This window comes from Setaria viridis, chromosome 3 (genome assembly GCF_005286985.2).
Source record: "Setaria viridis chromosome 3, Setaria_viridis_v4.0, whole genome shotgun sequence".
Lineage (NCBI taxonomy): Eukaryota > Viridiplantae > Streptophyta > Magnoliopsida > Poales > Poaceae > Setaria > Setaria viridis.
Window position 1 is genome coordinate 24272272 of NC_048265.2, and position 23373 is coordinate 24295644.

General features: G+C 46.4%; 1 protein-coding gene and 1 pseudogene across 1 annotated transcript; both read right to left on the reverse strand.

The window, feature by feature from the left end:
* Nucleotides 1–16679: 16679 nt before the first annotated feature.
* LOC140222381 (late embryogenesis abundant protein EMB564) lies at nt 16680–17577 on the reverse strand. The gene is made up of 2 exons (XM_072292823.1): nt 17386–17577; nt 16680–17282 (listed from the first exon to the last, which is right to left on the reverse strand). The coding sequence occupies exons 1-2, from the start codon at nt 17501–17503 to the stop codon at nt 17119–17121; spliced, it is 282 nt and encodes a 93-aa protein (XP_072148924.1). The 5' UTR covers nt 17504–17577; the 3' UTR covers nt 16680–17118.
* A 3527-nt stretch (nt 17578–21104) lies between these two features.
* On the reverse strand, nt 21105–22905 carry LOC140222201 (uncharacterized; annotated as a pseudogene).
* Between the last annotated feature and the right edge of the window lie 468 nt (nt 22906–23373).

Sequence of the window (23373 nt, forward strand, 5' to 3'; positions counted from 1 at the left end):
TGTGCTTGTTGCTGTGACATGGAGGATCAGGGTGCCGCCGCCGCCGTTTTATAGCCGCCGAAGCGAGGGGCGGCGCGTCGCGAGGCAAAGAGACGCCAGCAGCCGGGGCACGTGGGCGCCGACGCGGACGCAGCGCAGGGTCGCTCGGCGCCCGCGCGGCGCGACGCGTGTGCGGGGACGCCCCTGGCGCGCGACACGTACGGGCGTGTGAGAGGCGGGAGCGCATGTCCCCGAGCGGGAGAAGTTATCCGGCCCGGAGCCCGGAGACTGGGAGGCGGAGCGAGCGGCGGGCGCCGCCTGTGCGGGGGCCACTGGAAGCTGGTAGCGCACTGTAGCAGGTGGCGAGCTGGTGCTCCGGCCATGCTGCATTGTCGACGCGTGGATTTGCTCGGTCTCCGATAGGGTGGACAGGCGTTGTTCGGCGTGACAGTGTACAGGGATGGACCGGCCGTGTACTCGCCCACTACGTCTTGGCGGTTTTCTGTCCCTGGCGAGGCGTGGCCGCACGACGTACATCGTCGTCGACGTGGAATGTACGTGCTTGTATGGCGCGCGTTCCGTTCATACATACGTATATATAAAACCGGCAACAAAATAACTAATTCTGAAGACCCAAATCTGCATCCGGTCCGATCAAACCCGAGCCCATATCACCCGCTCGCTCATCCCCAAACGGCTCCGCAGCTAGCCTTGCGCTTGCGCGGCTCGACTAGACGGCTCTCAGACCGAGCAACAGGGAAGCCACCGATTAATTATGCAGAAAATGATTCTCAAATTTCTCATGTTTCCCATCACGCAGAAAATATTTCCGCCATGATTCATTCGCGGAGCAGGAAGCGGGATGCGCAATCCTCCAAAAGTGCCGCCGCTCTGGCATCGCTGGAAGAGATCCCCCGATTGCCGCGGCTTAATCAATCGCTACTCGATGTCACGGCACAAAAACCTGCTTCCACCCCCCACCTGATTCTCCACAAGAACATCACATCATTGCTGCTGGAGGCGTCTAAATCCTCCACTGGCGATGATGCTGGATTGTTCCAATCGCATCCCCGTCGTTTAATTAGCCCCCCTCGATGGCCTATGTCATTGGTGCTAGGGTTGCCGTGTGCATGCTTGCTAAAAGTTATTGGTGTTTGGATGACCTGCCCATCTTAATTCAAGCCAGCGGAGACACTCTAAGGTAAGCATCATGCAATTCTCCCTCCCTCATTCTATTAGTACTGATGCTCCTCGGTTCTAATTGGATAATTGCGTAAATATACATCCGTGCGTTAATATACAAATGTTTTTGATATACGTTTGTTTGATTCCATCTATTGATCAGATGTACAGGTTTACTATTTCAATTACCCTGCAACATATATTTTAGGTATAATATATTTTTGAATGATTCATCAATCTAACGGTAAATTAATCGATCTTGTAGTAAATTATACCAGGCTGCATAGTACTTAATTCTCTTGCATTTTTTTTACTGGTGCCTCAATCTTATAGTAAATTTACCCTGCGCAGTGGTATATTTACTATAAAAATTTACTACTTTTTAAATTTTGTGGATTTACCACTTCAATGACTGAAAAAAATCATGTGGTAAGTTAACCATATAGTTTACTATTTTAAAAAACTTACACTAATTTATCAGGTTATAGTCTGAACATACACTTTACTATTTTAAAAAACTTACACTAATTTATCAGGTTTTGTCAATGGTTGTGTCGGTATTTTATACCGGCAACCTACCAAGGGGTACCCGAGGTAGTAAATTAGTTGGTGGGAAATCGCTGGACCTAGAACTCGAAGGTAAAAAGCGACGACACAAGACACGAATTTATATAGGTTCGGCCCGCCTGAGTAGCGTAATACCCTACGTCCTGTTTGGGGTATTGTATATTGCGCCCTGCGCTTAGGTATTGAGGTATGAGGATGTGGTCCTCTGTTGTCTTTGCTGATTTAGGTACCCCTGCCCTCCTTTATATACTCCAGGGGCGGGATAACTGGTCGGTTACAAGGAGGAGTCCTAGTAGGATTACGTGGTATGAGTCCTAGTAGGATTACAGAGGAATCCTAGTAGGAGTCCGTCTTCTTCCTTCCTTGCAGGTACTGGGGATCTATCTCCGACAAGCCCCCGAGCGCTTCATAGTCGAATGCAGCAACCTTTGAGTACTTTTCAAATCCTCGCCGAGTAGTTTTAGTGCTCCTCGAGTATTTTGTTTGGCTGAATCTTCAAAATTTCTCAAAGCTGCCATGAGGCTATGGTATGCTCAAAGCCTTTGATTGTCTTGATTCGGTAATCTTCATATATGGAGGGCGGCAAAAGTCGCACTCCATGTGGAGTAGCCCCTGAACCTTAGGTTGAATCATAAAATCAAGCTGAGGGTCAATAAAATCTTGAATTTTCTTCTTTCAACTTGAAAAAAATCAACTTGAAAAAAATCAACTGTTGGGTGTAGCTTATTAGCGCCGGAGCCTCGAAATGATCGAAATAATCAATTCAAGGATCATCATCCGAGTAATTTTGCGGCGTCCAGCCCCCAAGCTTATGCACCAGGTGAGCCATGTAAGCCAAGTAGTTATTGGTGCTTAGCCCCCGAGCTTCAAAGCTAGCTGAGCCATTGGAGATATTCTGAGTAGTAACTGGTGCTTAACCCCCGAGTTTGGGAACTAGCTGTGCCTTTGGAGGTATGCTTAGTGTCTTGGAGCATCATTGCCGAAGCTTGACCTGAAACAAAAGATACATACATTATGTAGCATATTTGTAGAATATTGAAATCTACTATCAACATAAAATATTTTGTGTCATGCTCTTGTTTCGACCATATTTCTCCTGAGTAGTTAGCGTGTTGCATTTAGGCTCTCGGTCTCTGTTTAGCCGTAGCCACTGCGTGGCGAGATCTTTGTCTCTTGTACGCGTACGGGCACTGCCGTTTGCATAGCTAAGATCTTTGTCTCGGGTATGTGTGCTAGCATTTAGGCATGACAGATGATCCGAGACTTTCATGAATTAAGGTGTGTTCTACTCGAGGAGAGTAGTGACCTTAAGAGAAGACATAAATGAGTAGTCGGTATTGCAACAAAAGAGCTTGCGCGATTGCGCGTAAGAGTTTGCTACCCTTCGGCTAGTAGAGCGCGTGTGGTGCACGTGAGATTTGTGCCTCCTTAGGGTGTAGCCGTTGTAAGCCTCAAGTATTTAGCACATCAAATTTGTGGCTATTGCCTCCAAAATTCAATGTACCAAACCCGTGGCGGTGCCTCCACAAGTCAGTGTACTAAACCCATAGCCTTAGCCTCCATAATTTGGTATACCAAGCCTGTGGCTGTTGGTCAACATGCCCTAGGAATAATTGGAAAAGTGTAACTCTGGAGGTAATTACCGTTGAGAGACATACACAAATAAGTAGTCGGCACATTGGTCAATCATGTTGAAACAAGCCAGAGAAAAAATAATTATTAAAAAAGTGACTTTGCTTCATTCGTAGGCGATTTATGCCGAAACCATGGCTATCGTCGATGAAGCCGACTAGTCGGAGTCGATTCCGACTAGTTGTCGGTCACGTGGAATCCGCCCTCGACTAGTTTTCTTGTCGAGGTAGTTGTGAGCGGGTCGTCATTCGTCGTGGCGAGGTCAATGTCGCTGGCTGTTGGTTGTTGCTGTGTAATTGAAGATCTTCTCTGGTAAGTCTTTGGGGTGCACGTAGCTTAGTTGCACAAAATTTCTTTTCCTCGGATCCTGTTTAGTTCCCCCGTAATCCAAACTTTGGCATTGCATAGAAGATTTCCCCGTCACATCAAACTTGCGGTACATGTATGGAGTACTAAATGTTGATGAAATTAAAAACTAATTGCACAGTTTGGTTGTACTTTGCAAGATGAACGTTTTAAGCCTAATTAGTCAACGATTGGACAATTATTATCAAATACAAACGAAATGCTACATTGTGCTACAGTGCCGTACAGTGATTTTGGCGGCGCCAACTTCGCGGAACTAAACAAGGCCTCAGATGCAAGCAGCGAAGCTCTGCCTTATGCGTCGATCCGTGCGCAAACAGTTTGCTTGGTGGCACAATGAACAGCGTTCCTGTACTCTTTTTTATCCAGTACTGCAGTCATTGTAGATGAACAAGTATGCCTTGACTTTGACTTGGATTCCGAGTACTACAAGAGGATGTGAGGTGCGGCGCAATAATGATTTGCAGATTGATTAGGGGGTGTTTAGTTCCCTTTGCTTATTTTTAGCACGTGTCACATCGAATGTTTAGATACTAATTAGGAGTATTAAACGTAGACTATTTACAAAACCCATTACATAAGTGGAGGCTAAACGGCGAGACGAATCTATTAAGCCTAATTAATTCATCATTAGCAAATATTTACTGTAGCAACACATTGTCAAATCATGGACTAATTAGGCTTAATAGATTCGTCTCGCCGTTTAGTCTCCACTTATGTAATGGGTTTTGTAAATAGTCTACGTTTAATACTTCTAATTAGTATCTAAACATTCGATGTGACGGGTGCTAAAAATAAGGAGGAGAAACCAAATCAGGCCTTAGTCCCGAAACAATTAGAACTCGATAGTCTTTCTTTTGACTCTACTCTGGATGTGATGCACGACAGAAACGCAACAACCTGGACTTTGAGACGGAAAAGGATTTAGGGCCTGTTTGGATGACATGTCCTAAACTTTAGGACATGTCACATCGGATGTTTTGATACTAATTAGAAGTATTAAATATAATCTAATTATAAAACTAATTGCACAGATGGAGTATAATTCGCGAGACGAATCTATTAAGCCTAATTAGTCCATGATTTGACAATGTGGTGCTACAATAACCATTTGTTAATGATGGATTAATTAGGCTTAATCAATTTATCCCGCGAATTAGAAAGGGGTTATGCAATTAGTTTTATAATTAGCTCATGTTTAATCCTCCTAATTAGGATCCGAACATCCAATGTGACCCTGCTAATTTTTAGCACCTCGTATCCAAACACCCCCTCCGTATGTTGGTTTCGCCGTGAAAACTGAGTCAGCTTAGACTGGATCCTACGCAGAATCGCTCCGCACCTGACACGAACTTTTTTTTTCATAGACGATGATGGCGGCAAATTTGCTGGCGACGATGGCGGCGAATTTGTTGGCAATGAATGTTGATTTTGTCTGCTTTGATCTTCAACTCGATGAATTGATCCGCCGATTCATCTGCACAGAGTGCCAACACATCGCACTGAGTAGATTGATTTTGAGAATAGGTCCTTCAAACTCGCCCGATGATGTCAACGATCACCCCCACCTAGCACGTCAGATGTCAGTATTTTATACCGGCAACATACCAAAGGAGTACCCGAGGTAGTAGATTGGTTGGTGGGGAATCGCTGGACCTAGAACTTGAAGGTAAAAGCAAGGACACAAGACATGAATTTATATAGGTTCGGGCTGCCTGAGTAGCGTAATACCTTACGTCCTGTTTGGGATGTTGTATATATTGCGTCCTGCACTTGGGTGTTGAGGTATGAGGATGTGATCCTCTGTTATCTCTGCTAATCTAGGTACCCCTATCCTCCTTTATATACTCCAGAGGGCGGGATAACTAGTTGGTTACAAGGATGAGTCCTATTATGATTACATGGTATGAGTTCTAGTAGGATTATAGAGAAATTCTAGTAGAATTCCATCTTCTTCTTTTCTTGCGGATACTGGGGATCTATCCCCGATAGATTGTTTGTGTTGCTGTAGTTTTGAATGGTAAACTATGTTGCAAATTAACTGTACAATTTACCACCTTTTGAATTACGTGGATTTACTGCTTCAACGGATTACTGTATTTTTTCACTGCATAGGTCATGTGGTAAGTTAACCATATATTTTACTGTTTCTTAGATAACTTACATTTATTTACCAGGATATAGTATGGAAGTTCCATCAAAGGGTGTTTGTGTTTTGATAGATAAATTATCTTGTGCAAATATACATGTTTCGTTGTTTCCTGCAATTATACTGGTGTCCACAATACAAAATATAATACTCTACCTTTTTTTAAACAGGAGATGAAGAAAATTCAGGGTAGATTAAAATCATTGGGGTTCCACACCACACAAGGTGAATGGGCTTTTGATGTTAAAGCGATCACCGGGGCAGTCGTTGCACAACCAGTTGCAGGAGCTGATGCACAACCACAACCATTAGCACCCCCTCAACGTCCTGATGGCTGTGATGCAAATCTTGCGAAGAACAATAGCAAACCACCAACCAGAAGTGGGCAGCAATTGCACACCGAATCAAGCCGTGCTAGGGATCTCCCTTAGAGTGATGATAATGAAGATGGTGATGCCTTCATGGAACCCCCACCGAGGCAACCAGTTGCGAAGAAACAGTGCATCAATGCAACTGTCAAGGTACAATAGTAAATTAACCTTTTCTTTTTAGGTGTGTGTGCATGCTAATCACATCAAATTCATGCAGTTTATTACATTTTGAATTTTGTGGTAAATTAACTAAAAATTACTTGTGACCCTACTCAACGGTAAACCATGGAATTTTACTACATTTGGAGATGTGGTTCATTTATCTACATAAATATTATGAGAACCGGTTCTTCCTTAACTCACCCTTACTACACTTTACCTCCTCTATATACATGTATTTGATCCTTTTTCATATCTTCATTCAGCAGCCTGCCAACATTCCCGTCAAGTATGCTCATGCACCTACTGTTCGATGTGGGCCATCAACATTTAACTCGTTTGTCGACCACCTAACACTCCAGCAGCATAGGCAAATCAAAGCAATGAGTTTTGGTGGACTCCTTTGTGTTTTAGCAGAAAGGTTAGAGAGCAGAGAGCTATTGAAGTTCTTGTTTGACAGGCTAAACCCCAAAACTATGGTAATCAATGTTACCAAAGACAAGGGTATCCATGTCACACCTTTCGTGGTAAAGCAGGTGCTTGACTTACCTGAAGGTGGTGAAGATATAGATTTGCATACACACATTCAAGCATCCAAGGCGTTGTTTGCTTTCAAGAAGACTTTGCTGGGTTTAGAAGAATCTCATGACCTCCACGCTAGCTATCTCCAGAACACCTTCAAGGTTGATCTAGAGCTGGGGTCTGGCATGATTACTGATCACATGGCAATAAGATTTTTCTTTATCATTGCTTACAACAAACTGCTATTCCCAAGCATTGATAACAACATCAGGTGCAAGGATGTTTACCTAACTAGGGACTTAACTGCTATTCCCAAGCACTGATAACAACATCAGATGCAAGGATGTTTACCTGACTAGGGACTTGTCTTGCTTACCAGCTTTGAACTAGTGTAAGGCAGCTGTGGATGACCTCCGAGAAGCTGCACTCACATGGCAGGCTGACAAAGCAAAGAAATCGTTCTCAGGATGTGCAATATTACTGATTGTAAGTACACCATCTTGTTATCCATATGCATGCAGTGATTGGAGTAAAATAATTACTAACTTATATTGCTGTACTCCCTTTATCTATGCTTTTAATTTTTTGGTTGTAGATACTGTATTTGGACAACCTAGAATGCGAACATCAGATTGAGCACACGAACACTCCTCAAGCGAAATACTTTGATCAAAATGTGATAAAAAAAGATAATCAGTGTTGATAGGACCAAAGATCAACAAGGGAAGGCTACATTTGGGCTGTTACCGGTTCGGTCGATTCACACATGTCCTCTTTTATTATGTAAATTATTCTCCAGTATTTTTGACCTATATTAATACTCCTCTTATTTCATTTGGTGTGTGGAGCTTAGGAACAACATCGATACTTGCAACCATACAACTCAGAACCCATCTTCAAATACCCCACCAAGCATTGAACCATTTGCCACAACACGTTTCCCCAGTATGCGAGTAGAACTGCGTGGTTAGTTGATCAGATTAGTGGCAGCCCTAGGAAGACGCAGGCAATGCTAGCCTTGGCAAGTTTTGATGCCAAAGCTAATAAAGCACCAACCTATGTGAGCATTGAGCAACAGATGCTATTGGATGCACATCAGGCAGCCATTCGTACTCTGCCGGCAATTTTGAATGACCAGATGCATGGAAACAATAGTGAAGATCATGATAATCAACCCCACGCTTGTGATGCAGGTAGTGGAAATAATACTGCCCACTACCATCATATTGATTTACTATTTTTGTATTTTCTATATTCTATCTTAATGTATGCAGCTCAAGCCGATGACGTCGACATGTATGATGTCCACAATGCACAAAATGTAGGATCTAAACACGTATTTGGTGCGCCAATTATTCGACCTAAATCAATGTAAAATGATATGACTATGGGTATATCCTGTGTCAATTGTTTGTTGTCAGATCAAATAAATAGAACATGCATCTAAGAAATTGTGCCATCCCTTATTTCTTCCTTGTGTTTTAGGTGGCACAAACAAGGAGCTTAACCAGGGTGTTTCTGAGGGGTTGCAGCAGAACACGACCCAAGAACAGGATTTACCACCCTCCGAGGCACTACACGATAGTTTTGCTTATCACAATGTAATTCACTAAACCTGACTACATGTTTACTTCTGGTTCTCACAAAAAAGTTTCACTCATTTGATGTCCCAATGGCTATTTAACATAACTCATCCTCCTCCCCTTAGGAGAATGTTGCCCTTGACAAGGAAATGGAAGGCGACCTTTCACCCATTTGTACTCAGGTTACCAATGCATTGTTCAGTTGCAGCATTACTATTTTAGCGTCAATTGTGGCATCTATTACACACATAGTTGATTCTTCATATCCAGATTTACACAGATGTAATGATTGATCACATCGTGCCTCCTGTTCTGGCTAAAGGAGACCCTCTTCCAACCTTGCCAAATGGCAGTATGCATTCTTCTTAATCCTTTTGATCATCATTTCACCTACTACTTATTTTATATCAGTTGCAGGCACCCACAATATTGTTGGCGAAGCACCCCCACACCTGGATTCCCTACTTGACCTCGTAGATGCATCTACTACCAGTACTATCCACCCACAAGCTGCAACTGCTAACATGACTATACCAGCAGCCAATGTTGATTCACATACTAACAAACAAGTAACAGATGAGGTGGCATAACTTAGATGAGGTGGCATAACTTAAACGTATGTTTCACGCATTGAATAGCCATTTATTGTAAATTATTACCAAGCTACTCACTACACCATTTTTGCTCGCTGCAATCGGGCGCAGTTTGCGAAAATCTGACCTGTGTCAATTTCGACAATTGTGCTGTCAGCAGGCCAGGGAACCCACCAGTGTAGCAGATGGCATTGCAGGATCCTTGGATGCTACCGGAGATACGTCATCCTTGGAATTGGATTGTGCAGGAACGTGAGGCAACATGGCGCAGGAGATGGAGTCGCCAGGCATGAAAGCAATCAATCGTTGATTGATGTCCCTAATGCCATAACGGGTGCCACGATTCCTCCAATGATCTAGCACTAATGTAGTAACAACAATCAATGTCATAATGATTGTCCACTACTGTTAGGCCATTTATTCAAATATCGTAGTAAATGCAAGCATGGAGAAACACCTGTGGGATGCGGGGCCTACCAGTAGTGAACACCTATGGCGGGCGCAAGCTGCCCGCAACCATGGAAGTGCCGTCACCCACTGGTTTGCCATCCATAGGGTCACCTGCCACACCACTGACGCCATGGGGCCATGAGCCTGCAGAGGAGAGGATGGGTGGGAGGAAGAGGAAGCAGAGGTGGAGGACAAGCAATTGCATCTTTGGCATGCCGTGGCTGCATCCATGATGCGGGAAGAAGGGAGTCTGTGGGGGCGGAATTGAGCAACGTGGTGGCGGTGGGCGGAGAAGGCAGCGGTGGGTGGAGAAGGCACGAAGAAGATAAGGAAGCAGGAATAGATAAGGTGGAGAAAAGAAAAGGAGAGAAAAAAAGAATGAGAACGGGCACACGCTGGTGTCTTTTGAGCCTAAAGCCCATAATTCCCATGTAAAGCCCATAAATGGTTCCTTGGTATAGTTGGGCTATGGAGTAAAACCAGGCTAGATGTTGTAGCAGCCTCATCTACAGCTGACCACGCTCTAGCTGTCCCTGAGGCTGGTGAAGTTACGACATCCATGGAAACTTGATCGAAACCACCGGAGGCGGACAACAGAGTAGGAGCATGGGGCAACATTGTGTGAGAGAAACCCAATCCTAATGCCGTAACGATGAGAATTGCTTCGGCCATGCAAGCAATCAAGCGTCGCTTATGCCGTAACGATGACTGCGCGCTCAGCCGGTCCTCCTCGGATTACGTCGTCCGATTAATGACGCCGATCCTAATGCCGTACGCTCGACTCGTTACTCCCGGCTCGCTCGTAACCCAAGCGGATGACGCCAATCCTAATGCCATACATGCTCGACTTGTTACTCCTGGCTCGCTCGTAACCCAAGCGGGCACCACGCTCGGCTCGCGGGATAGACACGCTCGCGCCGGGTGGAAGAAACAGAAACTCGCTCACCCCCTGGATGTAGGGCGGATGAGCTCGATTGGATGGTTGGATGGCTTGGCTACAGAACAACCTATTTTGTGGCCGGTCATAGAGTATACTCACCTATAGAATATATATTTATATAGAGACACACACACACACACACTATTTTGCTATGATATACCTGGATGCATCCTATACGTAGAATGCACCTAGGCCGGTGGGCGCACCAAGTTGGAGTAACCAGTGCACCCAACCAAACATGCGGTGCGTGCTTCCTAAGTTAATTTGTACCTTCCACCCACCACGTAAAGCCACTTAGCATACAAATCCCACCAGACTGCATACATGAATGCATGAAATCTTTTGTTGGTTCGAAGCTTTGAAATAAATTTTCTCCTAAACCGTAAGCCTGATTGACAAACCATTTGTTGCATCCATCTAAAAAATATTCTTAACAAACACTAGTAGAGAACTAACTTTCGATCCTCCCCCTTTTGTCCCAGTTTAAAGTAGTCCTGAGATAAAAGGTTCAGAAACCGGGACTAAAACTTAGCCACTGGCGGGGGGCTCACCAACCGGGACTAAAGAACTCCTTTAATCCCAGTTGTAAAGGCCAGTGCCCTGATGAGCCTTTTCTACCGGTTAGAAACACCAACCGGGATTAAAGGACGTCCCTTTAGTCCCGGTTGGTGTTTTCAATCGGGACTAATGCTTTTAGTCCCGGTTAGAAACACCAACCAGGACTAAAAGAGGGTCCTTTAATCCCAGTTGGTGTTGCCAACCGAGAGAAAAAGCCCGTCGATCACCTCGTTTCGCGCCGCCCCACCACTCCACCTCCTCGATCTCTGTCTCAGAAAATGCACAGGTACTCTCCTTCCTCCTCCTTCCTTATCCTCTCCTCCCTTCCACCCTCCTTCTTCTTCCTTATCCTTTCTTCTTTTCCCACGCGCAGGCAGGCGGCAGGCGCGCGGAACCGAGGTGCGAGCGGGGGAGGCAGGTCGGGGTGGCGGCGGGCCGGTGCCAACGCACTGTGGAAGCGGCGGCGACAGGCCAAGGGCGGCACGCAGGGGAGGCGGCGGCGATGGGCCGAGGGTGGCACGCGGGGGAGGCGGCGGCAGGTACTCTCCTTCCTCCCTTCTTCTTCCTTATCCTCTCCTCCCTCCTTCTTCTTCCTTATCCTTTCTTCTTTTCCCACGTAGGCGGGCGGTGGGTGCGCGGAACCGAGGTTCGAGCGGGAGAGGCGGGTCAAGGCGGTGGCAGTGGGCGTGGCTAGCGAGTGGCCGGCCGATGGCGCGCGGAAGCTAGAGGCGGAGGCCGCACGGGTGCACGGCGCGGAGGCGGGCGTCGCCGGCAGCAGGGCGGGGCGGGGCTGAGGCAGCGGGCGGAGCAGATGGGCGGCGCGGGTGAAGCAGAGGGGCGGCGTGGATCGAGTCAAGGTGGGGCGGCGCGGGAGCCGGAGGCGGAGGCCGCACGGGTGCACGGTGCAGAGGCAGGCGGCGGCGGCGGCGGGACGGGGCAGGGCTGAGGCAGTGGGCGGGGCAGAGGGACGGCGCAGGTGAAGCAGAGGGGTGGTGCGGGAGCCGAGGCGGGTGGATGCATGCCGATGCTGTTTTTTATTTTTTTTGGAAAACTCTTTTATCCCGGTTGGGAATACCAACCGGGATAAATGTTGCTTTAGTCCCGGTCAAGGGACCCAGGATAAAAGACACCCCCTTTTGTCTCGATTGATTAATCCCGGATGGTTTTTTGGGAGATTTACGCCCTACCAACCGGGACTAGTACTCAGTTCTCTACCAGTGAAAACTAATCGATGCCACCAACTATTAATACCCAGGGCATTCAATAGTGAGAGAAGGAGGAAGCGAGAGAGAGGCCATTCAACACATTCCACCACCGGCACAAGAGAAGAAATAGGGTTTAGATCTAATCAGGAGCTTCGTCGTCGAAGGGGACCTCCAAAGGAGGGAGGAAACCCCTAAGCCGATCGGCCTCGGGTGCCCATGCCGGTCAACCTGAGGTCCTCGTGGCTCCCTCATCTTCATCTTTGGTCAGGGTGTTCTCCAGGTGCTCCATACCCCCTTTGTGCGTCAACATGTGTAAGATCATGGGATAAAATATTTGTTCATCCGTAGGGTTGATATGGTCCTTGATACGTAAGTGCTACATGTTCTTTATGCCCACTAAGGCATCATGGTATGTCGTTGCAATGCTTTGTTTACATATGTGTACTCTTGTTCTGTACAACATATGTTCTTAGTTGAGTTTCTGGTAATCGTGGTGATTAGCTTAACTCTATGGATGCTTCGATATAGTGTGTGTGAGCAAGGCGGTTGAGTATCCCTATGTAGTGACGGTATGCGGGAGGGAAAAGGCCGAGCGAGCACGTAACCGCTATGATAGCTAGTGAGGGCAGCACCCATCTATATAGTAGATGCATATTCTTATGAACCTAGATCCTAGGGAGGAAACGCTTATATCAATCTCTATCTCCTATCTTGTGTTAATATTTGCTATATTGTCTCAATTTCTATTGTTAGTTTAGTTTGTCTCTCTACACAGTACATACACTTAGTTTTGTTAGCAAGATTGGTATAAAGTGAAAGCTACCAATCCATTTCTTCCACGGATTAATAAACCTTGGGGAATACTCTAAGGAAAAAGTTACAACTGATTCGTACGTTTGCGGTTTAAGAATTGGCACGCTAACTACCGTCAACAAGTTGTGCTGCAGCTTGCTCCAACGAGTCCATGGGCGTGTTTGTTTCAGCTTCTCTGTAAATCGATTTTCCAGAAACCTTGATGGCACAAGAATCAGCTGCTTCAAGAATCGCTGGTAGGAGAAGCAAAGCGTTTGGTGTTGTCGATTTTTTTCACAAAGCTCCCGATCGGCCGGCAGCGGGGCCTCCGGCGGGGCGCGGAGGCCGGGGTGCGGAGGGGCCGGTGACGCGGCCTTTGGTGGGGCGCGGAGCCAACGGCGGGGCTGAAGGTCGGGGAGCGGAGGGGCTGGCGGCACAGCCTCGCCGTAGGTCAGGGAGCGGAGGGGCCGGAGGCTGGGGCGCGGCCTCGGGCTGGAATCCGCGGGATTTTCCCGCAAGCGCCCCCGGCGCCCGATTCTTCCGATTCTCCGGTTCACGTTGTAACTCTTGCTCGGGAGAAAATCGGATTGCTGGAGAATCCACCGAGAATCGTGGCGGTTGGGAGGCTTGTTCGATTTTTTCCGCCAGAATCGGTCCCAGAATCCGAAACAAACACGCCCCATATTCGCTGCTGGGCCCTCGTACGCCAAGTAGTGAGAATCGGGGTCGGTGCCACCACGCACAGTCCTCGAGCTCGTCGGTGTCCTTGTTGATATCGCAGTCGCTCAACGATCATGAGCTCCAGGGAACTGCTCAATCCTTCCGAGTCGATTGGTGGCGGGTTGTTGCCATGGACGCGCAGCGATGCGAGGTGAGGAGCCGCGAGGACGAGCACGTCGACGAAGAAGTCAGAGATGGCACAGTTGTCGATGGCCAGCGAGGTGGAAGCGATCCGGACGAACGAGTAGTCGCACTCCTTGTGCCGCAGGTCTTCCAGGACCAGGAGCTCATCGGCGATGGCGTTTGCGAATTCGCTCTCCAGGGTCACCCGAGAGAGCTTCAGCGCCCTGAGGCGACACGTGAAGGCGCCCCCGCCGCGACAGTAGTGCGCGAACGAGAACCTCGGGCGTTCCAGGAAGTAAGGGCTGCTGGGGTCGCCACTCTTGCTGGTGTTGAGGACGGAGCCACGGCCCTGGATGCTCACCACTGAGCCGTCGCACACCCTTTCCCAAGCAGGCGCGGATCCAGCTGTGCGCTCATCCATGACGCGCGTCGAGGCCGTGCTGAAGACCGGGAATCGAATGAATGTCGGGACGGCGCGGGGCGGCGCCATGGTGCGCGTCGAGGCAGTGCTGAAGACCAGGAATCGGATGAACGTCAGGACGCTGCGGGGTGGCGCCATGGCGCGCGTCGAGGCAGTGCTGAAGACCGGGAATCGGATGAATGTCGGGACTGCTGCACTTGGTGGTCCAGGAGATGATCCGGTCGCAGAAGCCGCCGGCGCAAACGGCGGAGGCGCCGGACATCGTGACCGGGCTCGCCGCCGAGCTGGGCAGGTTTTGTACGTTAGCGCTACCTTCTCAATGCTGGGTTTCTACACGTTCGGCAAGGCACCCAGTTCCTAGCAAAGACTCTTAACAAATCAGTGCCTTGAGCACTACCAAGCACTTGTACACACTCACGCTTGAGCACTACCAACTAAAAGCTGCAGCTGCACCCCCTACTGGCCAAAAGGCAGCCCTGTGCAGCTGGCCTGGTTAAGGTTCTAATAATTGCTATAGGTCTATAATCATCTTTTTCACGATGTTGTTCCCGCTAATGAAATTTTACACGTGTCAGACGACGTGGTGGGCAGCTAGTCCTATGCACTGATATGTATCGTGTCCCCTTAACGTCCTTTAGCTCTCCCCACTTATATCTTTTACAAGGACGTTAAGGGGGACAAGATACATAAATGAATAAATGCAATGAATTGATCGTAAAAGTTGTATTTGCGCAATTAGACGATCAACATGATTCAAGAAATGAGGAACACTTACGGTGCTGTCATGTCTAAATTTTTGATAAACCAGACCGCATTGCCTCTAAAGAAATCTTTATGAAACTTTCTCAAAATTGAGATATTTGTTTGGTTTATATTAAAGGAATCGATTTAACAAAAGATAACATCCTAATGTGAAATTGGACGGGTGATGACAAATGTTATTTTTTAACAATAACGAAACTACACCCAACACAACAACACTGATTTTTTTATTGTCATGTGTTTGGAGAGTGATTTAAGTTGCGTTTGATTTACGACCACCACCAATTATTGCAGATGATTTTGTTATGGTTTGGCTTCAACAAGCATGCGGAAAATATGATCTCAAGTTTGTGTGTATTTACAATTCTTTCATCTCTTTGGTTGTGCGGATATAATGTGATCTTTAACAAAAAAAATAAAAATTATACTCTTATTTCATTATGTGAAAGTGCGGAATAGGTAGTGGCAGAAAGACAATGGACGTATGAAACTCGTCACCTGGGAACAAAATAGAATGTGCATCATTAACATCCGTTACCAATAAAGTCTCTAGGTTGTGAACCGGTTGAGGCCGATCAAGATCCATCACTAATAAAGATCCATCACTACTAGATAAATACAACTTGAAAGAAAACATTCCAATTTTCATGCGGCAACCGAGGTGAGCATGGGATATCGAAGGGACCAAGAAAATTATAAAATTCTAAGCTAGTCATTAAAATTGGGCATATAAAGAATTGCAACAATTTATCCCACACACGGTGTCTATATAGGACTAAATGTAGAAGTTTGTTCATCAAAGAAAGTGAACCGTAAAAGATGCACCTAGTTTTGTTCTATGCCGATAAAAATAATCTTTAGTTTTATTAGTTTTATATTACAGTAGTATGTTGGTCATCGTAGTAATATAAACTTTATTGAAGTTGATTTAATTTAAATTAAGCTAGAATTTAAACGATAGAAAACAGAGAAAGTACCTCAACTAACTATGATTCCTTTTAATTTGTTCATTTTTTTCTTTGTTCCTTGAACATGATACGTGCAACTCCTTCCATGCTTTGATATGTTCTCATGTGTGTTAGCGTGATAGAACGTTTGAGGCAGAGGCAGAAACACACACATAAGGAACATGCGTAAACGAATTTATATCTTGTTTACTTTCTAGATTTATGACCTCAAGGAAACACATTCGTCGTTCTGCATGCAATCGCGCCACATTGTCCATGCTCCATTTTTTTTTCCTGTCCAAACATTGGATAGTACACTCTCGATCTCCACGGCAAGGAGAATAAAATTTTTGAAGTGTTAACATACGAACTAGCCTGCAAGTCGAATTCTTTTTACCAAAAATACTGCAGGTCGAATTATTTTCACTATGCATATGAAAAATGCTGCAGTTCAAAGTTGCATATTGCTTGGTCAATATTGAAAAAATTTTAGAAGCCACGACAAAAAAGTGCCGCAACATATCGTGCTTTCCCCCTCGAAGATTTCGTATAATCTGTTTTGGCATGTGCTTGCGTAGAAGCAAAGCTCAAAGCCGAGAAAGGGACACGATGAGCACAAAACAGCATAATAAGAAAAAAAAAGAAATTTCTTGACACATAAACCAACCAACACCAAACCAGCACTACTGAGAAACCATGGATACAACGCACAACACTGGGTGGGTGCTCTTTTGGACTCGAGGCAGATCGGCTGGCAGCTGCTGCTGAACCATGACACGTCTTACCAGAGACGCATGGCAATTGGCAACAAAACAGGCATGCCAAAACAGGCCATACTAAAGGACAAAGCCTGGATTAAGCAACAAGCTAAGCCCTGCCACAGTGCCACTTCGACGACACGCCGATTAGCACCTTCCTCGACCCTGCTGGACGCATACGGCATACACGATCATACACACACTCTGCATACATGATCGCCTTACATGCGTGCTGTCATGCACGCGCTACATTATTCAGTACACACCTGATCGACCTGCCTAATAATCTACGACAAACTGACTGCAAGCCCAGCTACATAGCTCGCGTCCGGCGAGCGTCTAGGACTTGGTGGTGAACTTGGACTCGTCGATGTCGACGCCCTCCGCGGCGGCGCGCTCACCGCCGGACGCGTCGTTGGAGCTCAGCCCGCCCTTCTTCCCCATCTCGCTGTACCCCTCCTGCCCCAGCTGCTCCCTCCGCGTCTGGCCCCCGCGGCTGCGCCCTGCGTACATTTTATACGAGGCAAGCAACATTTCAGAACTTTGGCGACGCCAGCGCGCCGGCCAAGAGGTGATCGACGCAACGACGGGCAGTTGGCTACGTACCTTCGGCTAGGTGCTCCTGGGCCTCGAGGCTCTTGCCGCCGGTGCCGCCGGGGACGACGGTCTCGCCCTCGCGGGCCTTGCGGTCCCGCTCCTGCCTGCTCTCCTGCCCGGACGCCATCGCCGCCAAACTACCGAAACAAAGCTTTTTTTTTCTGTTGCAGTTGAGTGGTTCACTAACTAGGACTGGGAGTAGTGTTGCTTGCTTGCTGATGACGAAGGGGAGGCGCCGGCGCCGCCATTTTATAACCGCGGTGCGGGGCGGTGCGCTGCGAGGTCAGGCCGCTGCCGCTCCAGGCGCCGGCGCGTGTGCGCCGACGCGGACGCGACGCAGGGCTGCGACGGCCGCGCCGCGCGACGCGTGTGCCGGCAAGGGCGCAAGGCCTCACCCGAGTGACACGCACCTACGAAGAGCAACCGTGTAGGCGCCTGGGTAGGCCGTTTGCATGCCCCCGTGGGGAGACGAGCTCGCGTGGTTATCCGACGCACGCAGCAATCGAGGCGCAACTGGCTTGCCCGCGTCCTGCAACTGACCTGCATTGCCGACGCGTGTGCGTTCACCACTGGAGAGGGATGAGATTAGAGAGGTTTTGGCGCGGCCCAACTGGTCTCCGGAGACACGGGACTGATGAGCGCCGAGCGGCCGAGGATCGTCGACTTCGAGTCATGCATGGTTGATGGTACTTTGTCTACGTTCGTACATGCCGCGAGAACGTGTATTCCTTTTGGCGTTTTGAAAAGTTGTCATACTACTCGATCGTTTTTAGTGGCTTTAAGTGTCTTCACATAGCAGTGGCAGTCTGTAGTTAATTAATACTCCAATAGAAGAGAGCTCCAATGACTTCACACTTGATGCCTTGCTAATTCATGGAGTGAGACCGAGAGCGGGCCATCTTATCCAAACAAGTTGAGCACTTGCTCGACCACATCTTACACTTCGATCCTATCACGAGGCAAGGGTATTTCAACCCGTTCCAAAAATCATATATGGTAAGTGAGACATTTTATATGGTCACAACTACTGCGTCTATCCCAAACATTTGTCCATATAGGTGTGGTTTTGAAGCAAATATCTTTATCTATGATAATCAATAACTAAAAGACTATAGACGTTGATAACATAAAGTTTACTATCATGCACATCATTTGGCTATGTTTGCAATAATAAACTTTTTTAAGGAAGAACATTATATTTCAGATGAGTCAAGATACATCCACTAATTATATGAATAAACTTGACAAATCAAGAAAGTACAATGAATGAACCAGACCTTTCCACTTTGTTCTCATCTTTTGTGATCTCTATCATCCTTGGTGTTTTATCAAGTAGAATCCTAATATCAGAACCATTGTGCAACCCCAAACTTTGAAAACATCCACGCTTAGTTTTTATGTCTGCTATTTGGATCATCAAGATCCAAAAAGCCTCTTAACCCTCTTTCACATGCATCTAACTCAATGATATGGCAGCTGCCTTGCTAGCTATAGCACAAGAATATGAACTCTAGCACTGCATCCCTTCCCAGAGAAACATATTTAAAAGATCTGTTAACACCATCCGTAGCAGGCGTTGAAAACATCTGCGCTTAGTTTTTATGTTTGCTATTTGGATCATCAAGATCCAAAAAGCCTCTTAACCCTCTTTCACATGCATCTAACTCAATGATATGGCAGCTACTTTGCTAGCTATAGCACAAGAATATGAACTCTAGCACTGCATCCCTTCCCAGAGAAACATATTTAAAAGATCTGTTAACACCATCCGTAGCAGGCGGTCGCAAGCCAATGGTACGGAATCAACCCCCCACCACCACCACACCCCCCCCCAACCCTACAAAAGAAAAAAAAACAGCGATGGGAAACAACATTCTCCATGTAGAGGAAAGAGAATATATTGAAAATCACCAAATGTTGTCCTGAATTCTATGGAACCATGATGACATAAGATGCCTTTGCACTAGAAACTCTTTGAGCAATTCTAACTTTTCTAGAGTTTTTTTAATCTGATTCTTTCTAAAGTCAATTGGCATGTTCGCTTCAGCTTATAAGCCGGCTGAAAAGCTGAAACGGCTGATTTGTTGTGAGAGGAAAACACTGTTTGGTGGCTGATAAGACAGCTGAATAAACTGAAGCGAACATGCCGAATGTAATCCCCAAGTTTTGCAGCCATCTGACTATAATTGTGTTTTGTTTCCACCAGTAACATCTTGGTCCTTTCAATTACGACTAGCTGGAGCAGATTGAACTTCTATGCTTTCTACACCACCAAGTCCAAAACTGAGTGGATTTCTATCAATAGAAGCCATGTGTTGACGCCAGATTTCGTCACTAGTAGAATCGACATCAAGAAGAGGGGGAATCGGAGGAGCACAGTTGGGAATCGGCCAAATAGTGCTACAATGTGAGATCGGCCGGAGGATTCTGTCTTGCTTCGGGTCGAGTATACCAGAGTCCCAATCGGTACTCTTTTGCCGATAAGAGATCGGCCAATTAGGAGGATGGGCTAGTTGGGCCTGTATGGGCTTAGAAAGGAATAGAAGGATGGGGTGGAAATCAGCCCACGAAGCGTGGAGTAACCAACCTAGCACGAATCGTGCTTGTAGATATTCGTTTTCTGTTTGAATTAGGGATAGAATTCTAGTCGGTTAAGAAGATATCTGTACGGGGCTATAAATAGCTGCCTTTGTAAATCTGTAATCATCAACCAATCAATACAACAAGCTACTTTTTCTTCGTACTTATTTTCGAGCAGGCGACTTCGCCATTACTTTTCTCTTCTCACGAGTTCATGCGGGTTGGCAGGACTGCATCATCTTGATCTCCGGCCGATTCTGTAAGTTCCGTATATCGAGTAATATCTAAGCTTTAACTCCGGGCGTATCGCTGTTGTTTCGTTTAGATTTATTCACTAGTTATCGATATTTGCTAGATCCATAGGTTTTACCTGTTTTTCTAGTCTTTATCACCAGTTATCCAGCTAGGAATCGGTAGTTTCGGCTCTTTCTATATTCTGCTATTAAATTCATCTATTGCTGATTAGATCTGTTCCTAGTGTTGTTACCATAGCTTTGTACCGATTACTTTAGCAATTTCCTGTCTACAAGGCTACAGAGATCAGGCTGTCTTATAGCCGATTTCATTACTACAGTAAATCGGCCGATTCGCTGATAAACTCTCTTGAGATCGGAAACTTAGCCGATCGTGATTTCTGGACCTGACACGTATTCTTCCTTGCCAATCAACAGGTCAGATTGGCTGGCACGCCGCGTGAACTGCACCAGGGCATTTACCCGAACAGGAGCTAAGCAGATTCTCCCAGGTCGTGTGTCGATCGCTGGGATTCGGTCGACCGATTTCTAGCGCCAACACCATGCTATGATTGCTTTGCTCTGAGATACTTGTCTGGGGAGTGGGTTCAGTTGGTAGCTCACTACTTTGGGGAGCGGGTTCAGGTCGCAACTCAGTTCTTTATGGTGGTGGCTGAATTGATGTAAAATTTAAATCCCCTGTGGCCACACTTCCTATTAAACAAAAAAATCAAGGTAACAATATCAACATCTTAGCATCTACAATAGCGAGAGTTCAAACTAGGAACATGATTAACAATGAAATGACTCTCTAGAACACCATCCACACCACAACACTAAAACAAGAACAGAGACAATGAATATCAAGATGAAAGCATTACCTTCATACAATAATTCCAAGCTGTTATATAAAGGTCATAGCTTCTTGCGGAACTTGGCAACTTTGCGGTTATCCTATTGAAGTACAACAAAAAAATATGATTAGATGGTATGCATAAAGGTTAGCTGTTATATAAAGGGCTGTTATATAAAGTTGATTCTCCATTTAAGAGACCTAACCTTAATCAACTTTTCCCATCCTTTTGGTTCTGCAATGATCATACCCAAAGTGTCGTTCCAGCCAACACCACTTTTCCTTGCTTCTTTTATTATCTTATAGTTTCTTTTTAGCCCTTTCTCGTTTTCTTGCACTTGTTGCTTTGTGAAATATGTCGTTGGAAATATTTAATTGAATTTGTTTGTGATATTCCTCCAACCTTCAGCAGTCCACCCATTTTGTCCCTTAAACATTGGGACGTTGGCGAGCTCTTCAGAATATCTACAAGTCCCTTCTCATACGTGTAGCTCCACGTAGCTCTTTTCGTTGACATGGCTGCAAGAAATAAACAAGATTAGATAAAGGTTGTCATGAAAATAATACATAAATAAGCAATGAAGCAAAAAAAATAATACAGGCTGGCATGAAAATATTTATGCTTCACCTAATTATTACGGGCAGCCCACATGTGAAGAGAAATTTGGTCTTGTAGGGTGCTTCCTTCGTTTGATTGCAGTTCATTTGGGTAATTGTTATCCCCCTCTAGCAACTCAACATAATCAGATGGGTTGATATTATTTGGTTGGTGATCCAGCCACCCTTCATCCCCATTTAGCCCTCTAATGAGATTATGAAATACTGCAGCTGCCGCTGGAATTTTAATTTGATTCTCTATTGGATGAAATGTCCCAACTTTCAGGATTGGAAACCGCTTATTTAGCACGCCAAAGGCCCTTTCAATATGATTGCGTAGCTGCGCATGCCGATGGTTGAACAATTTTTTGTAATTTGCATACTGATTTCCATGTCTCCTAAACTCACTAAGGTGATATCTAACTCCTCGGTATGGAGCAATGAATGAGGAAGTATTTGCGTATCCACCATCTATAAGGTAGAACTTCCCCACAGGCACATGAAAACCCTTCGCACGTGCAGACCGTAGGATCCCTGCATCGGATGCAGATCCTTCCCAACCACATGAGATGAAAGTGAAATTTAAATCAAAGTCACATGCACACATGACACTCTATAACAAGGTTCCCTTCCTATTTCTGTAGGGAGCAGCTCTTTCTTGTGCAATGGTGATAGGAACATGAGTGCCATCAATGGCCCCAATGTAGTTCTGGAAGAAAGGCATAAAGCGAGGGTCTGATGCAATCTTCACATGTGTCTGGTTCACATTTGGGAGCTTCAAGAATCTATGGGTCAGTACTGGAATTGTATCGAAGAACTCTGATATTTTCCTATGAATTGTCTCACCACTATGTTGGAATTTCTTTTTTAGCCTATCGGCGCTTGCATTATGAGAGAGCATGAACATAAACATTCCTAGCTGCTCCTCAACTCTAATACCACGGGTGTCACACAATAAGTTCTCCACTCTAAGATAATTTGCTATAACTCTATACAACTTATTCATGAAACCTTATCCACATTGATTCTCCTTCAGCGTTGCCTCCTTCGTTCCCTACATCCATGTGCTTGTGTCTTTCTCGTTTCTCAACAGCCGGCAGCCGCAGCTTAGGCCCCCACGCGAGGTCGAGACTTCAATCTTCCACACACACTGCTCCAAATCTCCCACAGTCCCGCTCAGGCGAGGTCGAGGCTGAGTCGCCCCTAATCTACCGCCCACGCTAGGCTGAGGCACGACCGAGGAGGAGGCGTCGTCGCCATACTAGAACGTGCTTGGCCGACTAGCTGAGGCGTCGCTGCCGTGCTAGATGGCGCGTAGCCACTGAGCCACATAGCTGCTGCGCAGGAGGATGTGAGGTCGAGGTTGTGATGCTCAATCCCTACGGGACCATGGAATTTAACAGGGACGTTTCCCTGATAGGTGTTCTTCAAGGCTAGAGCGGGGACTCAAGTTCGGGGGATCGGGGCGGGAACATGGGGCGCTCCCACCACCGCTGCCCGCCCCTTTGCCATCCTGAGTTCGAACCTCGTTCTACACTTGGCCTCCGAGAAGGCCGCGCAAGGGTGCGCTATTTAAAAAAACAAAAAAAAACCCAAAACCTCACTGAGACACTGACTTATTTTTAGAAACACTGAGACACTGACGGTCCAACGCTACAGCACCCTCGAGGAGGAAGGGGCCCAAGTGTTCAGTGGCACGCGCTTCCCGTACTCGGCTGCTCCTCCGTTCCGTCA

Coding starts and splice junctions, on each gene's coding strand:
- LOC140222381 (XM_072292823.1), bottom strand. CDS start 17,503: ATGGCGTCCGGGCAGGAGAGCAGGCAGGAGCGGGACCGCAAGGCCCGC. Junction 17,283..17,385: donor CCAGGAGCACCTAGCCGAAG/GTACGTAGCCAA, acceptor AAATGTACGCAG/GGCGCAGCCGCGGGGGCCAG.